This window comes from Cicer arietinum, chromosome 5 (genome assembly GCF_000331145.2).
Source record: "Cicer arietinum cultivar CDC Frontier isolate Library 1 chromosome 5, Cicar.CDCFrontier_v2.0, whole genome shotgun sequence".
Classification (NCBI taxonomy): domain Eukaryota; kingdom Viridiplantae; phylum Streptophyta; class Magnoliopsida; order Fabales; family Fabaceae; genus Cicer; species Cicer arietinum.
In genome coordinates this window covers 33,891,430-33,912,033 of record NC_021164.2, presented here as the reverse complement: position 1 = coordinate 33,912,033, position 20,604 = coordinate 33,891,430, and the positions used below count along the sequence as shown (strand labels likewise).

Genomic DNA, 20,604 nt, shown 5'->3' with positions numbered 1-20,604 from the left:
TGTTCTCCCCATGTATTTTATATTGTTACATAATTTCGATACTCACTCCCTTGTTGTTTGTGTTTGGCGTTTGCGATGGACGCAGACGAGTTGTAAGTTGCAGGTGATGACTAGTACCATCAAGAGAGGCGGAAGCCACCATGTCTTGGAGACCTTTATTATTATGCATTGTGTTGATGTTATTTTGAGTATTTTTATTTTGGGAATCCCCGCTCTGATAGTGACATTGTGTTGGGATTATATTTGCACTGAATTTAAAACATAAGTATGTGTACTTCAAAGAGGATTATGTTGTCTGATATTATGATTTCGATTTCATTATGTTTGATGGAAATTTTGGATTTATGGGATATGCTTATGATTATGTGATACTCTTTATCTTAATAAAAAAGAAAATTATTTGGGGTTTAGGGTGTCACACAATCTATTACTTCGAGTTGAGCACCTTAATGTGTCCTTTCAAATAGGGACTTAATAAAAATATATTTTTTCTTTCCTTTTCTAATCTTCTTTTTTATTAGAAGTTGCTCCACTATATTAAAAAAGGCACACAAGAATGATTTTATCAATAAATAAAGGGACCAAGAAAGATAATTTATGTAAGGCTCAAAATTAGCAACTAGTGGAAATTATAAAACAAAACAAGTCCTAAGGCTTGAATTTTTTTTATCCTATTGTTCTTTTTTATTCAAACATGATCCCAAGAATATTTATCCTTAAGATGGTTGCAAGTCAGGTTCTAAAGAATACAATCAATGGTGAATCATCATTCAAAGCAAAGAAAGGGGCATAATATTTGACGATGTAACACAAGCTCCTATATAAGTCCAAAACTCACATTTAGTAGCTAAATCAATGAGAAGATACTATTAGAGAGTATGGTACTTTATCAAACTGAAAGTGTGGCTTCTGAACGTGAATTAATTGACTATTTGGCAACAACATGCACCGAAGTTATGGTTCCCTTTCAAGGACATCAAAAGGATTTCTTTGAAGAAAAGAGAAATTATTTATTTATTTTTATTTCAAAACTAGAAAAAGAAATTAAAACACTAAGAAAACAAGAAAGTGTATCCCCAATGCTAGGGTAAAAAATTGTCCTCAATGTAAAAATTTAAATGGTCAGGAACGGGATAAGAAAGCACGCAAGATTATGACGGTCGTGGAACGTGGCCATGTGCACACATTACGGCCGTAATGGTCATTACGGCCAAGCTGTAATTCATGGTGGTCAATCGTTTAGAATAATTGGGATAAATTTTCCATAACTTATGGAAAATGATTGAATTTTAAGAATTTAATAAAACTTATCATGTTAAAGAAAAAAATTCATTTTAAACAGAAATATAATAAAATGCCTTCCCCTTTTTATAGAACTTCTTGAGATTATTATCTCACCCCATATTTTTATGTATTATAGTAGATAAGAGGACTTGAGTTTGGACTTGGGCAAATAGATAATGATATTATGTTATTATGATGTATTAATATTTTGTGCAATGTTATTTCATAGGATGTTATGTAAACTATATATTGTTGTAGTTACAAGCATGGTTCAAAGAGATAAATAAAGCTTTTTAAGTAGTATAGTGTTAGAGGAACATAAGGTAGTATTTTCCACACACCTACTAAAGGGTGAAGTAGAACATTGGTGGAAAGGAGCGAAGGCTCGTATGCTAACTTTGAAAACACCATTAGATTGAGAACATTTTGAATCAACTTTCTTGGATAAGCATTATCCAAAAGTGTGAGAAAGTAGAAAGAGTTAGAGTCCATCCACATGCAACATGGAGGCATGACAATGGCTAAGTATGTAGCAAAATTTGAAAAACAGGTAAGATTTTTGCCCCATGCTTGGTATGCACCAGACGAAGAGTGGAAAATTACCAATTTTGAATGCGGCTTGAAACCAGAAATAAGAGGCATTATAGGACTGTTGGAGATCAAAAACTATTCCATCCTCGTGCATAAGAGTTAAAATGTCGAGGAAACACTACGCCAAAAATGACATTTTATAGCGCGTCTTTTATAGCGCTTATTAAATACAAGCGCTGTTGTATGATATTTTAAAAATAACGGAGGATACAACAGCGCTTTTTTGACAAGCGCTGTAAAAGAATTTGATTTCACATAATTAAAGGACCTATTAGAGCGCTTTTTGGAAAAGTGCTGTAAAAAGGTTTTTAAAAAAAAATAAGAAGGTCTTTTACAGCGCTTTTGGACAAGCGCTTTAAAAAGTCTGTAAAAAAGCTGTAATAGACTTTCAAAAAATAAAATAAGGAGGTCTTTTACAGCGCTCTTTAAAAAAGCGCTGTAATAGGCTTTTAAAAGTAAAATAAGGAGGTCTTTTACACACTACAAGAAATTGAACGTTTAGCGACAGTGAAAATCTGTAGGTAAACGTATAAAAACCGTAGGGATAGGCAAATTTACCTATACCGACGGGGTTTTTTTTCGTGGTATATAATCGCCCAATGCCTACGGATTTTCGCCGTGGCTACAGGGTATAGTGACAGAATTTTTTTCGTTGCGGTAAACATTTGATTTTACCTACGGATATTTCATTGTTGGTATATACTTTAGCCATAATTTATACAAATTATACCTACGGTTTTGATTCTGTTGCTATACATTTAAGTGACAACTTTTTTTCTGTTGGTATAGGTTTTAAGAGTAATTAATTTATTATAAATATTAATTTTTTGTTATCAACAAAAATTATATAATAATTTAAAATTTATTTTATAAAATTAACCAAATATAAATATACAATGAAATATATATATCTAAGACTCAAAATAAAATAAAAGGTGTTCATTGTATATATTAAAAATTAATATAAAAGTCTTACAACGATAAAACAAAACCCTTAACCTCAAAAAATAGACATTTAAAATAGACATCTTGTGTCATACATAACAATCTCAAAAAATATTAAGAAATAGAGTCCACTAAATTGCCAATATTCCATCTTCAACAACAAATTAGCTTTTAATCTTCACCTACAATCAATAAAATAACAAATGAATAAATACACGATTCCACATAAAAATATTACTAATAAAATAGAGAAAATGTTAATGATTTTAATTAAAATTAACTAATACTATCTAATTACCATTTTCATTATTTTCGTTGTTGTTTGGACTAAGTGAATTCAAATGGTTTTGAGCACTAGTAGCATCAGGAACCTATCACAAAAAATAGAAAATATTACTTATGAAAAATACGATTATGGAACTTATGAAATTAGTTGGATAAGATTAATAACTTATGATATACCTGTCTTGCAGCTTGTATTATATCATTAACATCTTATATATAAAACACCTTTTTAGCTTGTGATGCAAACACAAATGGGTCATCACAAATATTTTTCCCAGTATGTTTTAAAAATTTGAAATTGACAAGCGTCATGCCAAACTTATCTTTCTTGATACCTTTATTAATATCAACTCAATCACATTTAAATAACACAAACTTGTACTTTCCAGAATAATCCAACAGCAGTGTATCAGTTATTGCCCCATAGTAATTAATTTCATCTTTTGAGGTCTTTGTCTTTACAACAACTCCACTATTTTGTGTTTTCAAAAATCTCTCTCTCTTCTTTGTGTGGAATCTAAAACCATTAATCGCATAACCTGTGTATCTTCTTACTACCTCAGATGGTCCACGGGATAACCATCTAAGTTCATGAGTAACTTCTGAGCTCTTTTGTTCATCCATACGCTGGATCTAAAATATTTCATGAAATATAGTAAGTTTATATATAAAAACAATCAGTAAAATTTAAATAATTAAATTATTATATGCTCACCCTGAGTTTAAACCACTCAATAAATTTTTGACCATGTTGCTTGTCAATTTCAACTTGTGTCAATCGTCGTGGTCGACACTGTCTCTTAAGATGTAAAATGTGTTCTCTAAAAGTAACAGTAATAGAGTTAAAATAAAATGTAATAAAAATTTCAATTGTATAAAATTGAAATATGATATGTGACTTACTCTATAAATGGAGCAACTGCATCACAATTAGAAAGCACATATCTATGTGCCTGTGCTAACTCTTTCTTGTCAAGTTTAGTTCTACTCACTTTCTTCCTCTTCCCTAATCGTAACTTTTGTTGTTTCTTTATCCCTAATGGCCTTCCAGAGACTTCATCGTCATTTCTGTTAGGTCTATTGAACCTAGTTTCTACCCCAGATAGATATTGCGAACAAAACGTCAAACATTCATTGGCCAAAAATCCCTCTGCAATTGATCCTTCTGGATGGGCTCTATTACGTACAAAGGACTTAAGAGTAAGAAGAAACCTGAAAGTGAAGAAAATTTAAAATATTTATGTTCTCAACATCCAAAAAAACTTGTTTAACACTTTTAATTAAACCAATTTTTATAAACATACATACCTCTCAATCGGATACATCCATCGATATTGTACCGGTCCAGCAACTTGGGCTTCGTGTGCCAAATGAATTACCAAATGCATCATAACAGTAAAAAATGAAGGAGGAAAAATTGTTTCCAACTGACAAAGTGTGATAACTATTTGAGACTCCAATTGTGATAGAAATTCCACATTAAGTACCTTAGAACAAATTTGCTTGAAGAAATTGCAAAGATCAACTAACACTGAAGTGACTTTATCTGGCAATGAACCCCGTAATGCTACTGGAAGAAGCTCTTGCATCAAAACATGACAATCGTAACTTTTCAATCCAAACATCTTGTGTTGCTTGACATGCACACAACGTGGGATGTTTGATGAACATTCATCTGGAGTTTTTACATTCTTGAGAATGCTTAGGAAAGATTCCTTTTCTTTGTTAGTCATTTGATAGCATGCTCTAGGCAAACGCGTTGTAGTTATATTAGGACTTGGTTGAGGATGGAGCATACTTCTTATGCCCATATCTACAAGATCAGCTCGTGCCTTATAATTATCTTTGGATTTTCCCTCTTGGTTTAACAATGTACCAATAATGTTGTCACATACGTTCTTTTCAATGTGCATCACATCAAGATTATGACGCAATACATTATATTGCCAATAAGGCAATGTGAAGAAAATGCTCTTCTTTTTCCAAGGTTGTGCTCCATTTGCTAGACCTTTTTCTCTACATTCATCTATTTGTCTTAAAATATCAGTCCCATCAAGTCTTTTAGGAGGGATCCTTAGCTCTCGTGTTCCATCAAAATCCCTACTATTCAATCTCCACTTATGTTTGGGAGATAACCAACGACGATGACCCATGTAGCAAAATTTTTTACCATGACGTAACCACTGCGAGGTAGTTTCAATACCACAACATGGACATGCATATTGACCTTTAGTACTCCATCCAGACAAGTTAGCATATGCTGGAAAGTCATTAATAGTCCACATCATAGCTGCACGAAGTTGAAATGTCTCTTTCTTATAGGCATCAAATGTTTCAATTCCATCATCCCATAACTCTTGCAACTCTTGTACTAAAGGTTGCAGATAAATGTCAATGTTATTTCCAGGACCTTTTGGACCCGGAATTAATAGTGATAACATGAAGTATGGTTGTTTCATGCACATCCAAGGAGGAAGATTGTAAGGAATTAGAATGACAGGCCAAGTGCTATGAGTAATACTCATAGTCTTGAAAGGATTGAAACCATCTGAAGCCACTCCTAATCGAACATTACGAGGATCTAACGAAAATGTTGGATATCGAGCGTCAAAATTCTTCCAAGCAAGGGAATCAGCTGGATGCCTAAGAGAACCATCATTCAATCTACTCTCATGGTGCCATCTCATTGATTCTGCAACTTTGGAGGACATGTATAACCTTTGCAACCTTGGTTTCAATGGAAACCATCGAAGGATCTTTGCTGGTATCTTCTTTCGCCTCTCAGAAGTCTCCATTCCATTACCTTGTACGTCTTCATTTGTTGTTTTCCACCTTGACGTACTACACTTTGGACATACTTCATATTTGGCATATTTATCCCAATATAATATGCAATCATTGGGACAAGCATGGATCTTCTCATACCCCAAACCTAATCCTGAAACAATCTTTTTAGTTTCATAATATGACTTTGGCAAAACATTTTCTTCTGGTAAAGCATCTCTTAGTAAATCAAGCAACATGGAGAATGACTTGTCACTCCACCCATGAAGACACTTTAAATGATACAAATGTACCATAAATGATAGCTTGCTATACTTCTTACAGTTGGGGTAAAGCATTTGCTCATTCTCCTTTACAAATTCGTAAAATTTAGAGTTTTCTCTAACTTCGGGAATCCTTTCACCTTCACCACAAATTGGCTCTTCTGTAGAATGAATTCCAAATACATCATGAACTAATCCATCCATGTCATGCTCCATTTCTACATTTTGTTTAGTAGCGCTACTTGAAGTTCTAGGTTTTTCACCATGATATATCCATTGTCTATAGCCTCTAAGAAATCCACGATGTGGATCTGTTAAGTGTTCATAAACACATACGCGAGAATAAGAGTGGCAATTGGCACATTTTGTACAAGGGCACATTATTTTTCCATTGATTTGTGAATTTTGAAAAGCAAATTCAAGAAATTCATTAACTCCTCGAATATATTCTTCACTTTTTTTGGATGGATCACACATCCATTCTCTATCCATTTGGAAAAATTAACTGAAAATGGATGATGCAAGTCCTAAAAAATTAACAATCTTAAAATTCAAATGAAGAACATGGTATTCAACAACAACATCAAATCATGGTATTCAACATAAAAGGGTCAAAAAAATTGTAAATTAAAAGTATATAAATTAAAAGTTTCTTATATGATTGACACAAATGATTCACAATGGCCTACTTATAGGTAAATTCAATGCACATAATTGCTGTTATGCACTTGATTTTGAATTGAACATTTCATTCAATCATTAAAAAACTTGAAATTAAACAAGAAACCTACATTATTAAAAACTATTTTAGATAAATCTCATTCAATCATTTGTTTGCTGTTGCAACTTTTTAAGTAAAGACAATTTGCTAATGATGTCAAACCCAAAAATAAATTAACATACACGCGATCAAAATTAAATATAATTTCACAAAACAATAGCAATATACAAACAAAAAAATCTGTCACAATCGATAGAAACAGCCTAAGATGAGTAAAATGACATAGTATGTGTGTTTATAAGTTCACGATCCACCTCAATTAACACATCTACGCATATTGAAGACAACCAATTACATCATGTGCTTTTCTGCAACTAATTGTATAAATTTTAGCATCCAATTAAACTGATTCCGTATTGCAAATATGTTTAAATCCATTATGCAAGATAGAGGCTGTTTCCTCCATACATATCCATTGGATTTCTTCTAATCTATAAAATCTGTAACAGCAGGAAACTTTAACAAATCTTCCTTTTCAATTTTCAGTTACATCAATTAACAAGCAGTTGCATAAAAGTTACCTACACTAGTTGACAAAATGTGCAAAAAAATTAAATACAAAAAGTTGATCACAAAATGCACCTTGGTGAAAGTCCAATATCACTCAAGAACAGTAATAGATAGGTGAACCAGCAAGCAGCAGTTATGTCATTAAGCATATGTCCCATGCCGTAATAAAAGACGGGCCATCTTCCTAGGGGCTTCCTATGAGAAACGTTCCTTTTCATTGGTGGGTGATTAGATAGAAGCAGATACTAATTTGTTATGATACAAGCTAGTGTTCAGAAATTACAAAAATTACAAAGCACAGGTTCATAAATTCAAAGCACACGTTCAGAAATTCAAAGCACAGGTTTAAAATCATAGGTTCAAAGAGCAACACAGAAATAACAAAGAACAAAGAACAGAAATTACAAATAACAAAGAACAAAGAACAAAAATTACAAATAACAAAGAACAAAGAACAGAAAATTACAAATAACAAAGAACAAAAATTCAAAGCACAGGTTTACAAAGAACAACACAGAAATTACAAAGAGCAACACACATAAATATATAAACAGTACAAATATTAAAAGTTACCGATGATGCACGCTGGTCACAGTGATGACGAGAACGGTGGTCGACGGCGAGAAGAAGAAGGAAACAGATTGGGCGAGATTGGTTGGTCGACGGCGAGAAGCAAACAGATTGGGCGGGATTGGTTGGTCGACGGCGAGAAGAAGAAGAAGGTCTGTTACTTATTTTAGGTTTTAGGGGTTTTGGGGAGAAAGGGAAGATCTGTTACTCATTTTAGGTTTTAGGGGTTTTGGGGAGAAAGGGAAGATCTGTTACTCATTTTAGGTTTTAGGGGTTTTGGGGAGAAAGGGAAGATCTGTTACTCATTTTAGGTTTTAGGGGTTTTGGGGAGAAAGGGAAGATCTGTTACTCATTTTAGGTTTTAGGGGTTTTGGGGGGAAAGGGTTTATTTGGTACTGATTAACATTTTGGCTCTATTATTTTTTTTTTACTCCATTAAATTTTTGTTTGGGCTTCATTTAAAAAATTTTGATTTTAGCTTAATTGAAATTTTTTTGCCCCCATTTAAAAAATTAAGATTTTGGCTCCATTGAAATTTGGTGTATTAAAAAAATAGGATTTTGCCTCAAATAAATTATTTTTGCTTACATTGAACAAATATTTATACAAAATTATTATTACAAATAATTAAGATTTTGGCTGAGTTAAAAAATATTAATTTTAAAATTTTGATGTCTATAGCCACAAATTTAATTGTGTAACTATAACAATTAGCGACAAATTTATGTTACCGAAGGTATAAGACACCTATACCAACAATAATAATTTATCTGTGGGTATAGTTTATCTATACCTACAGTTTTTAATTTTGTTACTATAAGCTACTGTAGGTATATGTCTATTTTCTTGTAGTGACAGCGCTCTTTAAAAAAAGCGCTGTAATAGGCTTTTAAAAAATAAAATAAGAAGGTCTTTTACAGCGCTTTTTAAAAAAAGCGCTATAATAGACTTTTAAAACCTAAAATAAGGAGGTATTTTACAGCGCTCTTTAAAAAAAGCGCTGTAATAGGCTTTTAAAACATAAAATAAGAAGGTCTTTTACAGCGCTTTTTAAAAAAAGCGCTGTAATAGGCTTTTAAAAAATAAATTAAGAAGGTCTTTTACAGCGCTTTTTAAAAAAAGAGTTGTAATAGGCTTTTAAAAAGTAAAATAAAGAGGTCTTTTACAGCGCTCTTTAAAAAAGCGCCGTAATAGGCTTTTAAAAGTAAAATAAGAAGGTCTTTTACAGCGCTCGTTAAAAAAAGCGCTGTAATAGGCTTTTAAAAGTAAAATAAGGAGGTCTTTTACAGCGCTCTTTTACAGCGCTCTTTAAAAAAAGCGCTGTAATAGGGTTTTAAAAAATAAAATAAGGAGGTCTTTTACAGTGCTCTTTAAAAAAGCGCTGTAATAGGCTTTTAAAAGTAAAATAAGGAGGTCTTTTACAGCGCTTTTTAAAAAAAGCGCTGTAATAGGCTTTTAAAAAATAAAATATAACAGTAAATCGTTTCAGTTTCCTCTTTATTACATAAACTTCACTACACTTCAGTGTCCTTCTCCTCTTCATTATCCTTCTCATTGCGAACCCTAATGTCCTACGAACCATATTGTTAACCATCTCCATTGCAAATCATCTCCATATTTGTTACTATCCCTACGAACATTATTACATACTCTTCTCAATGAGAACCCTACTATGTCCTACGAACCGTTCGTATTTCTGCGCATTCTCGTTGTTTCTTCTTAAACGAAACCGTAACCTTATGAACTCTACGTATTTCTTCGCACTCTTCAGGTATTGTATTCATTTATTCATTTATTTCTTATATATATATATATAATGTGTCTGTTAATGCTAATAATCACATTTATTTGATAGTGTTTTACAAGTTTTCCGAGCTCAAATGGGTGCTACAGTGTCGAAGCAAAAATCAAATAAATCACATGAATTCTAATAAAGGTTTGAAATGTATGGCTTTAAAATTTCATTAACAATCAATCCACAAATATTTATTGACTTATATGTTTTATTTTATAGTGCTCTCGTCAAACTAACAACATAGACTGCGGATACTGTATATTACGATTTATGAAGGAGATTGTTGTTATAATCCCAAAAAGAGATCTAATTGAAATAAAGGAATGCATATTACAGCGCTTTTTTAAAAAAGCGCCGTAAAACTAATACAACAAGCAGCGCGTTTTTAGAAGAGATTTACAGTGCTTTTTTATTTTAAAGAGCGCTGTTGTATCTTTTTACAGCGCTGGATACTACAGCGCTTAATTTTTTGAAAAAGCGCTGTAAATGGCTTAAAAAAAGCGCTGTAAAATACCATTTTTCGCGTAGTGAAAATATGAAGTGGGTTAAAGAGGATAAGCAGGCCAAGTGGTAGCAATGCAATGATTCCAGCAAGTTCGATCAACAATTGAAGGTAAAGTCTTCAAAAGGAAAAGGGAAACAAGTTTAGAATAGGCTGAGTGAAAAAAAATCCAAAATCTTAATCCATTGGAACTATTGTGCTTATTGGATGAACTACATTGACCCAAAACCAAAAGGGAAGGTCAAGCAAAGACAAAATGACTAAATCTAAATCCCTTGAGACTATTGTGCTTATTGGACGAACTACATTGACAAATAACAAAAATGGGATAGAGTAAGCCGATTGAAGAAAAAAATTACAAATATCTAATTGATTGATACTATGGTGCTTACTTGATTAACTACATTGATTAAGAACCAAATGGGATTAAAATAAGCCAAAAGAAGACCAATATGACAAAAATCAAATCCTTTGAAATGATTGTGCTAATTGGATGAATTACATTGACAAAGAACTAAAATTGATTAGAATAGGCCTAGTGAAGACCAAAATGGCCAAAACTTTAATCCATTAAGACTATTGTGCTTATTTAACAAACTACATCGGCTAAGAACCAAAATGGATTAGAATAAATCGAGTGAAGACAAAAATGGAAAAAATATTAATCCATTGCGAATAATTCACTTATTAAAGAAACTACATTTGCTAAGAACCAAAATGGATTAGAATAAGACGATTGAAGACCAAAATAACAAAAATATAACACAATGATACCATTGTGCGTTTTTTGTGAACTACATTGATTAAAAACTAAATGGATTAGAATAAAACGAGTGAGGACAAAATTGACAAAAATCTTAATCCATTGACACAAATTATTAGACGAACTACATTTGATAAGAACCAAACTAGATTGGAATAAGTCGAGTGAATACAAAAATGCCGAAAATATAATCCAATGAGACTATTGTGCTAATTTGATGAACAACATTGACTAAGAACCAAAAGGATTTAGAATACATAGAGTGAAAATCATAATTACTAGTCTTAATTCATCGAGACTATTGTGCTTATATGATGAACTACGTTGGTTAATAACCAAAACGACTTATAATAAGCCGAATGAGCGCCAAAATGAACATAATCTAATCCATTGATACTGTTGTTCTTATTTGATGAACTACACTAACTATAATTAAAAATGGATCAGAATAAGCTGAGTGAAGGACAAAATGATAAAAATGTCAATGCGGACACATATGTTCTAATTAGACGAACTACATTGGTTAAGAACCAAACTGGATTAGAATAAGCTGAATGAAGACCAAAATATAGTCCATTGAGAATATTGTGCTAATTTGATGGACTATGTTGACTAAGAAGCAAAATGTTTTAGAATAGGTAAAGTGAAGACCAAAATGACAAAAATCATAATCCATTGAGAAAATTGTGCTCATTTTATGTACTACATTGGCTAAGTACCAAAATGGATTAGAATAAGTCGATTAAAGACGAAAATGAAACAAAATCTTATTCTATTGAGACTAATTCACTTATTAGAGAAACACCACTAACAAATAACCAAAAATGATTATAATAAGCCAATTGAAGACCAAAATGATCAAAATCTAATCCATTGATATTATTGTGCTGGTATGAGGAACTACATTGACTAAGAACCAAAGTGGACTAGAATAAGCCGAGTATAGACCAAAATGACAAAAATCTTAATCCATTGACACAAATGAAATTATTAGTCGAACTATGTTAGTTAAGAACAAAACTAGATTAGAATAAGCCGAATGAAGATGAAAATGACAAAAATATAATCCATTTAGACTATTGCACTAATTTTGTGAACCACATTGTCTAAGAACCAAACTGTATTAGAAAAAGCCGAATGAAGACCAAATTGAGCAAAATCTTAATCCATTAAGACTGTTGTGCTTATGGGATGAACTACATTAGCAAAGAACTAAAATATAATAGAATAAGCCTAGTAAAGACCAAAATCTTCTTCTATTGAGAATATTGTGGTTATTTGATGAACTTTGGTTGAGATCCTAAATGTATTAGAATAAGTCAAACAAAGACAAAAATGGCAAAAATCTTAATCCATTTAGACTAATGCAATTATAAGATGAACTGTATTGGTTAAGAACCAAAATTGATTAGGATAAGCCGAGGGAAGACCCAAATGAGCATAATCTTTCTTGATTGTGATAAATGCACCTATTAGACGAATTACATTGGATAAGAACCTTACTGGATTAGAAAGCCGAGTGAAGAAAAAAAAGACCAAAATCTTAATCCAATGTGACTATTGTGTTTATTTGTTGAACTTCATTGGCTATGATCCAAAATGGATTAGAATAAGGTGATTGAAGTCCAAAATGACGAAAATATTAATCCATCGAGACAAAAAAAAACTTATTAGACGAACTAAAATAGCTAGGAATCAAATTGGATTAGAATAAGTTGAGTGAAGACAAAATGACCAAAATCTTACACCTTTGAGACAAATTCACTTATTAGAGGACCTAACTTGATTGGATTAAGTCGAGTGAAGAAAAAATAGACCAAAATCTTAATCCATTTAGATTATTGTTCTTATTTGATGAACTATATTTGCTAAGTTCTAAAACAGACTAGAATAAGCCAAGTGAAGACAAAAAGACCAAAGTCTTATTCCATTGACCAAGAACACAAATGGATTAGAGTAGGTCAAGTGAAGACAAAAATGACTAAATCTTAATCCATTGAGACTATTGTGGTTATTTGACAAACTTCATTGGCTTAAAACCAAAATTGATTAGAATAAGCCTGAAGTGACTAATGCACTTATTAGAAAACCTACATTGGCTAAGAACCAAAACATATTAGAGTAAGCCGATTGAAGACCAAAATGACAAAAAATTTAATCCACTAAGACTATTGTGCTTATTTAATGAACTACATTGGCTAAGTACCAAAGTGGATTAGAATAAGTTGAGTGAAGAGGAAAATGGAAAAAAACCTGAATCCATTGTGACTAATTCACTTATTAAAGAAACTACATTGGAGGAGGACCAAAACATATTAGAATAAGTCGATCGAAGACAAAATGACCAAAATCAAATCCATTGGTGTTATTGTGCTTTTTTTATGAACTACATTGACTAAGAACCAAAATGGAATCAAATAAGCGGAGTGAGGACCATAATGACAAAAATCTTAATCCATTGACTAAAATGTATATATTATACGAACTACATTGGTTAACAACAAAACTAGTTTAGAATAAGCCGAATGAACATAAAAATAACCAAAAACTAATCCATTGAGACTATTGTGCTAATTTGATGAACCACGTTGACTAAGAACCAATTTTTTTTTCAATAAGTAGAGTGAAAACCAAATTACCAAAGTCTTAATTTGTTGAGACTATTGTGCTTATTTGATGAACTATTTTTGCAAAGAACCAAAACATATTAGAATATACCAGAATGAAGAAAAAAAAATGACAAAAATGTAATCCATTGAGACTATTATGCGTGTTTGATGAACTATTTTAGATAAAATACAAAACATATTAGAATACGTTGAATAAGACACAAAAGACCAAAATCATAACCCATTGGGATTATTGTACTTATTGGATGAACTACATTGACCCAAAACCAAAAGGAATTAGAGTAGGTCAAGCAAAGACAAAAAGACCAAAATCTTAATCCATTGGGATTATTGAGCTTATTGTATGAACTACATTGACCCAAAACCAAAAGGGATTAAAATAGGTCAAGCAAAGAAAAAAATGACTAAATCGAAATCCATTGAGAATATTGTGCTTATTGGAGGAACTACATTGACAAATAACCAAAACGGATTAGAGAAAGCCGACTGAAGACCAAAATGACAAAAATCTAATTGATTGATGCTATTGTGCTTATTTGATTAACTACATTGACTAAGAATCCAATTGGATTGAAATAAGCCAAGTTAAGACAAAAATGACCGAAATCTTAATACATTATGACAAATACTACTAGAGGAACTACATTGATTAAGAACTAAATTGGATTACAATAAGCCCAAAGAAGGCCAAAATGACCAAAATCCAATCCATGGAGATGATTGTGCTAATTTGATAAACTACATTGTCTAATAACCAAAATTGATTAAAATGGGTCTAGGGAAGACCAAAATCTTAATCCATTAAGACTATTGTGCTTATTTGACAAACTACATCGGCTAAGAACCAAAATGGATTAGAATAAATCGAGTGTAAAAAAAATTGGCCAAAATTTAAATCTTTTATGAATAATTCACTTATTAAAGAAACTACATATTCTAAGAACCAAAATGGATTAGAATAAGACGATTAAAGACCAAAATGACCAAAATATAATCCAATAATACTATTATGCATTTTTGGTGAACTAAATTGATTAAGAACTAAAATGGATTAGAATAAGACGAATGAGGACCAAAATGACAAAAATCTTAATCCATTGACACAAATTCACTTATAGACAAACTACATTTGTTAAGAACCAAACTAGACTAGAATGAGCCGAATAAATACAAAAATGACCAAAATATAATTTAATGAGCTAATTTGGTGAACTACATTGACTAAGATCCAAAATTGATTAGAATAGGTTAACTGAAGACCAAAATGACCAAAATCTTGATCCATTAAGACTATTGTGCTTATTTGACGAACTACATCGGCTAAGAACCAAAGTGGATTAGAATAATCCAAGTGAAGACAAAAAATGGCTAAAATATTAATCCATTGCAAATAATTCACTTATTAAAGAAACTACATTTTCTAAGAACCAAAATGTATTAGAATAAGATGATTGAATACCAAAATTACCAAAATATAATCCAATGATACTATTGTGCGTTTTTTGTGAACTACATTGATTAAGAACTAAAATGGATTAGAATAAGATGATTGAGGACAAAATTGACAAAAATCTTAATCCGTTGACACAAATTCACTTATAAGACGATTTGTTAAGAACCAATCTAGATTGGAATAAGCAAACTGAATACAAAAATGACAAATATAATCCAATGAGATTATTGTGCAAATTTGAAGTCTAAAGTCTTAATTCGTTGGGACATTTGTGCTAATTTGATGAACTACGTTGATAAATAACCAAAATGGATTAGAATTAGCCGAAAGAAGACCAAAATGACCATAATTTAATCCATTTATACTATTGTTCTTATTTGATGAACTACACTGGCTAAAAACAAAAATAGATTAGAATAAGCCGATTGAAGATCAAAATGACCAAAATCTAATCCATTGGAACAATTGTGTTTATTTGATTAACTACATTGACTAACAATCAAAATGGATTAGAACAAGCAGGGTGTAGAATAAAATGACGAATATCTTAATCCGTTAATACAAATGTACTTATTAGCTGAACTAAATTGGTTTAGAATATAACTAGATTAGAATAAGTTGAATGATGACCATAATTACCAATATATAATCCATTGGTACTATTGTGCTTATTTGATGAACTACATTGACTAACAATAAAAATGAATTATATTAAGCCGAGTGCATACCGAAATGAAATGTGTCAGTTCAATGAACTAAATTGGCTAAGAATCAAAATAGATTAGAATAAGCCGAGTGAAGGAAAAAATTATCAAAATCTTAATCCAATAATACTAATGCACTTATTCGATGAACTATTTTTTCTGAGATCCAAAATAAATTAAAATATGCAAAATGGAGAACAAAATAACCAAAATTGTAACCAAAAAATCAAATGAATTAGAACAAGTAGAGTGAAGACCAAAATGACTAAAATCTATTCCGTTGAGACAAATGTACTATTAGACAAACTACATTTGCTAAAATGCACATATTAGATGAACTACATTGACTCATGACAAAAATGGTGTAGCATATTCCGAGTGAAAACCAAAATGACCAAAATCTTAATCTATTCAGAGTATTGTGCTTATTTGATAAACTACACTGGCTGAGAACCAAAATAGATTCATATAAGCCAAATGAAGACCAAAATCTAGAAACTATTGTGCTTATTTAATGATCTACATTGACAAAGAACCAAAATGGTTTCGAATAAGCCGAGTGAAAACCAAAATGGCCAAAATTGTTATCCAAATGGTTGAGGCTGTTATGCTTATTTGATGACCTATATTGGCTAGAAACCAAAACAGATTACAATAAGCCGAATGATGACCAAAATCTAACTGGTTGAGACAATTACGATTATTTGATTGACTGTATTGGCTAATATCCAAAATGGAATAGAATAAGCTTAGTGAAGACCAAAATCTTTATCTATTGAGAAAAATGTACTTATTAGACAAACTACATTGGTGAAAAACAAAATTGGATTACAATAAGCCGAGCAAAAACCAAATGAGAAAAATCTCAATCCTTTGGGATGATTTTGTTTATTGGATTAACTAATTTTGCTAACAACCAAACTTGATTAGAATAACTCGAGTGAAGAAGAAAATGGATTAGAATAAGCTTAATGAAGAAAAGAATTATAAAAATCTAATCCATTGAGACTGTTGTGCTTATTGGGAGACCTACATTAGCTAAGACCCAAAATAGATTAGAATAAGTCGAGTGAAGACAAAAAAGAAAAAAATTTATTCTTAATCCACATTGACTAATTATTCTTATTGGATGAACTACATTGGCAAAGAACCAAAATGAATTACAATAAATCGATTGATGAAAAATATGAATACAATCTTAATCAATTGACACTAAAATGACAAAAAAAATCGATTAAGTTCCAAAATGTATTAGAATTAGCTGAGTGACATAAAAAATGACCAAAATCTAATTAATTGAGGAAAATGCACTTATTCGGAGAACTACATTGGCTAAGTATTACAACAGATTAGAATAAACTGAATGAAGACAAAAATGTAATCCATTGAGACTATTATGCTTATTGGATGAACTACGTTAAGTACGAACCAAAATGGATTAGAATAAGGCGACTAAAGACCACAGTGACAAAAATATATTCCATAGTGAAAAATACAATTTTAAGACGAACTACATTGTCTAAGAACTAAACAGTATTAGAATAACCCGAGTGAAAACCAAAATGACCAAAATCTTACTCCATTAAGAAAAATGCACTTATTATACGAATTGCATTGGCTTAAAACCTAACCTGATTAGAATAATCCGATTAGAGACCAAAATGATCAAAATCAAAATCCGTTGATACTATTGTGCTTATTTGATGAACTATATTAGCTAAGAAAGAAAATGGATTGGAATAAGCCGAGTGTAAACCAAAATGATAAAAGTCTATCCCATTGAGACAATGGATTAGAATAAACAAGTGAAGACCAAAATTAGAAAATTCTTAATCGATATTAACAAATCATTATAATTGGATAACCAACAAAATGGATTTGATTCTTTTGATTGAAGACAAAAATGAGAAAAATCATAATCCATTGACATTAATACACTTGTTAGTCAAAATATATTAGATAAAAACAAAAATTGATCAAAATAAACCGAGCCTATGTAAAAATAACCTAAACTTTAACTCGTTGCTCCTAAAGTATTAATTAGATGAACTACATTGCCTAAGAACTAAAAATAGATTAGAATAAGCTTAGTGAAGACCAAAATGATAGAAATCTATTACATTGAGAGAAACTGACATTTTAAACGGATGAGAATAACCCAAATGAAAACCAAAATGAACAAAATCTTACTCCATTTGGAAAAATTCACTCATTTTACGAACATCATTGGCTAAGAGCCTAACAAGATTAGTATGAGCAAACTAAAGACCAAAATGATAATCCATTGAAGCTATTGTGCTTATTTGATGAACTACATTAGCTAAGAACCAAAGTGGATAACCATAAGCCGATAGAAGACCAAAATAACAAAAATCTATTCCATTGAGAGAAATACATTAATTACACGAACTACATTTGCTAATAACCAAACTGGATTAGAATAACCCAAGTGAGAAAAAAAGACCAAGATCTTACTCCATTGAGAAAAATGCACTTAGTATATGAACAACATTAGCTAAAAACTCTATTTCATTATAACCCGAATGAAGACAAAAATGTTAAAAATCTTACTCCATTGACACAAATGAACTTATTATACGAACTGTATTGGCTAAGAACCTAACATGATTAAAATGATCCGAGTGAAGACCAAAAATACCAAAATCTTAACTTATTACGACTAATGTACTTGGTAAACGAAATACATTGAGTAAGTACCAAAAGGTTTAAAATAAGCCAAATAAAGACAAAATGACAAAGTTCTAATCCATATTGACTAATCGTGTTTATTGGATAAACTACATTGGCTAACAACAAAAATGGATTAGAATCAACCAAATGAAGATAAAAATGAGCAAAATCTTAATCCATTGACACTAAATAACTTATTAGTCGAAATACATTCGCTAAAAACCAAAATTGATCAAAATAAACCGAGTGTAGACCAAAATGACCAAAACTATAATCCATTGCTATTGATGCATTTATTATATGCTATATTGGCTAACAAAAAAAATGGATTAGAATAACCTGAGTGAAAACCAAAATGACATAAATCTATTTCCTAGAGAAAATGAAATTATTAGATAAACTACATTGTCTAAGAAACAAACTAGACTAGAATAACCCGAGTGAAAACCAAAATGACTAAATTTTTACTCTATTAGGAAATATACACTTATTATACGAACTACATTGGCTAAGAACCTAACATGAATAGAATAAGCCGACTGAAGACCAAAATGATCAAAATCTTAATTTGCAGAGACTATTGTGCTTATTTGATGAACTACATATGCATAGAACCAAAACATATTAGAATAAGGCGAGTGAATACAAAACTATCAAAATGAAAAATATTTATTCCATTGATGCAAATAAAGTTATTAGACGAATTACATTGGCTAAGAATAAAACTGGATTAGGATAACTCGAGCGAAAAACAAATGACCAAAATCTTACTCGATTGAGAAAAATCAACGTATTATATAATGATTAGAATAAGCCTAGTGAAGACCAAAATTATCAAAATCTTAATCCTTTGACACTATTGTGCATATATAGTGACTACATTGGCTAACATAAAAAATTGATTGCAATAAGTCGAGTGACGAAAAAATTAACCAAATCTAGTCCATTGAGACCAACACACTTATTAGATGAACTACTTAAGCTTAGTACCAAAACTGATAAGAATAAGCTAGATGAAGACAAAAGTGTCACAAATCTTACTCCATATAGACAAATGTACTCACTATACGAACTACATTAGCTAAGAACCTAACATGATTAGAATGAGCCGAGTGAAGACCAAAATGACCAAAAGATTGATTCATTGTTACTTATGCGTTTTTTAGATGAACTACATAAACTAAAAAAAAACAAAGATTAGGATAATTTGAGTGAAAACCAAAATGACAAAAATCTATTTTTTAGAGACAAATGCACATATTATATGAACAAATCTGGATTAAAATAATATGTGCATTTGATAACGCGAGCGAAAACCAAAGTGACTAAAATCTTCCTCCATAGAAAAAAAAAATGCACTTATCATACTTACTACATTAGATAAGAAACTAACATGATTAGAATACCCCGATTGTAGACCGAAATAAACGAAATCTTAATCCGTTGAGAATATTATGTTTAATTGATGAACTACATTAGCTATGAACCAATAAGGATTATAATACACCGAATGAAGACTAAAATGAAAAAAACATATTCCATTGAGACAAATACACTTCTTCGATGAACTACACTGGCTAAGAACCAAAATGCATTAGAATAAACCAATTGAAGACAAAAATGGCCAAAATCTTAAAATATTGACACTAATGCACTTATTAATTGAAATAAATTGGCTAACAACAAAAATCAATTAGAGTAAATCAAGATAAGACCAAAATGACAAACTTTATTGTATTGGCTAATAACCAAACTGGATTAGAATAACTCGAATGAAAACAAAGATGACTAAAATCATACTCCATTGAGAAAAATCAACTTAACATACAAACTACACACTACACCAAAAATAGCATTTTACAGCGCGTCTTTTACAGCGCTTTTTAACTAGAAGCATTGTTGTATATTATTTTAAAATTAACGGAAGATAGAGCAACGCTTATCTGACAAGCGCTTTCGCAAAAGCGTTGTTGTAGGGTCATATAAGGCCATAATGTTTACAACGCTTTTACTGAAAGCGTTTTTGTAGGGTCACATAACGCTTTCACAATAT

General features: G+C 31.1%; 1 protein-coding gene and 1 long non-coding RNA gene across 2 annotated transcripts; both read right to left on the bottom strand.

Annotated features, from left to right (window-relative positions):
- Positions 1–2,799: 2,799 nt before the first annotated feature.
- Positions 2,800–3,317, bottom strand: LOC105852847 (uncharacterized). Its single transcript, XR_001144743.3, has 3 exons — positions 3,283–3,317; positions 3,119–3,191; positions 2,800–3,002 (listed from the first exon to the last, which is right to left on the bottom strand). It is a non-coding gene; the product is annotated as an uncharacterized lncRNA (long non-coding RNA).
- A 185-nt stretch (positions 3,318–3,502) lies between these two features.
- Positions 3,503–6,238, bottom strand: LOC101489594 (uncharacterized). Its single transcript, XM_073369229.1, has 3 exons — positions 4,009–6,238; positions 3,821–3,926; positions 3,503–3,738 (listed from the first exon to the last, which is right to left on the bottom strand). The coding sequence occupies exon 1, from the start codon at positions 6,225–6,227 to the stop codon at positions 4,398–4,400; it is 1,830 nt and encodes a 609-aa protein (XP_073225330.1). The 5' UTR covers positions 6,228–6,238; the 3' UTR covers positions 3,503–3,738; positions 3,821–3,926; positions 4,009–4,397.
- Positions 6,239–20,604: the final 14,366 nt, after the last annotated feature.

Bases quoted from the DNA above. Each gene is read 5' to 3' on its own strand.
- LOC101489594 (XM_073369229.1), bottom strand. From the start codon at position 6,227: ATGCTTTACCCCAACTGTAAGAAGTATAGCAAGCTATCATTTATGGTA.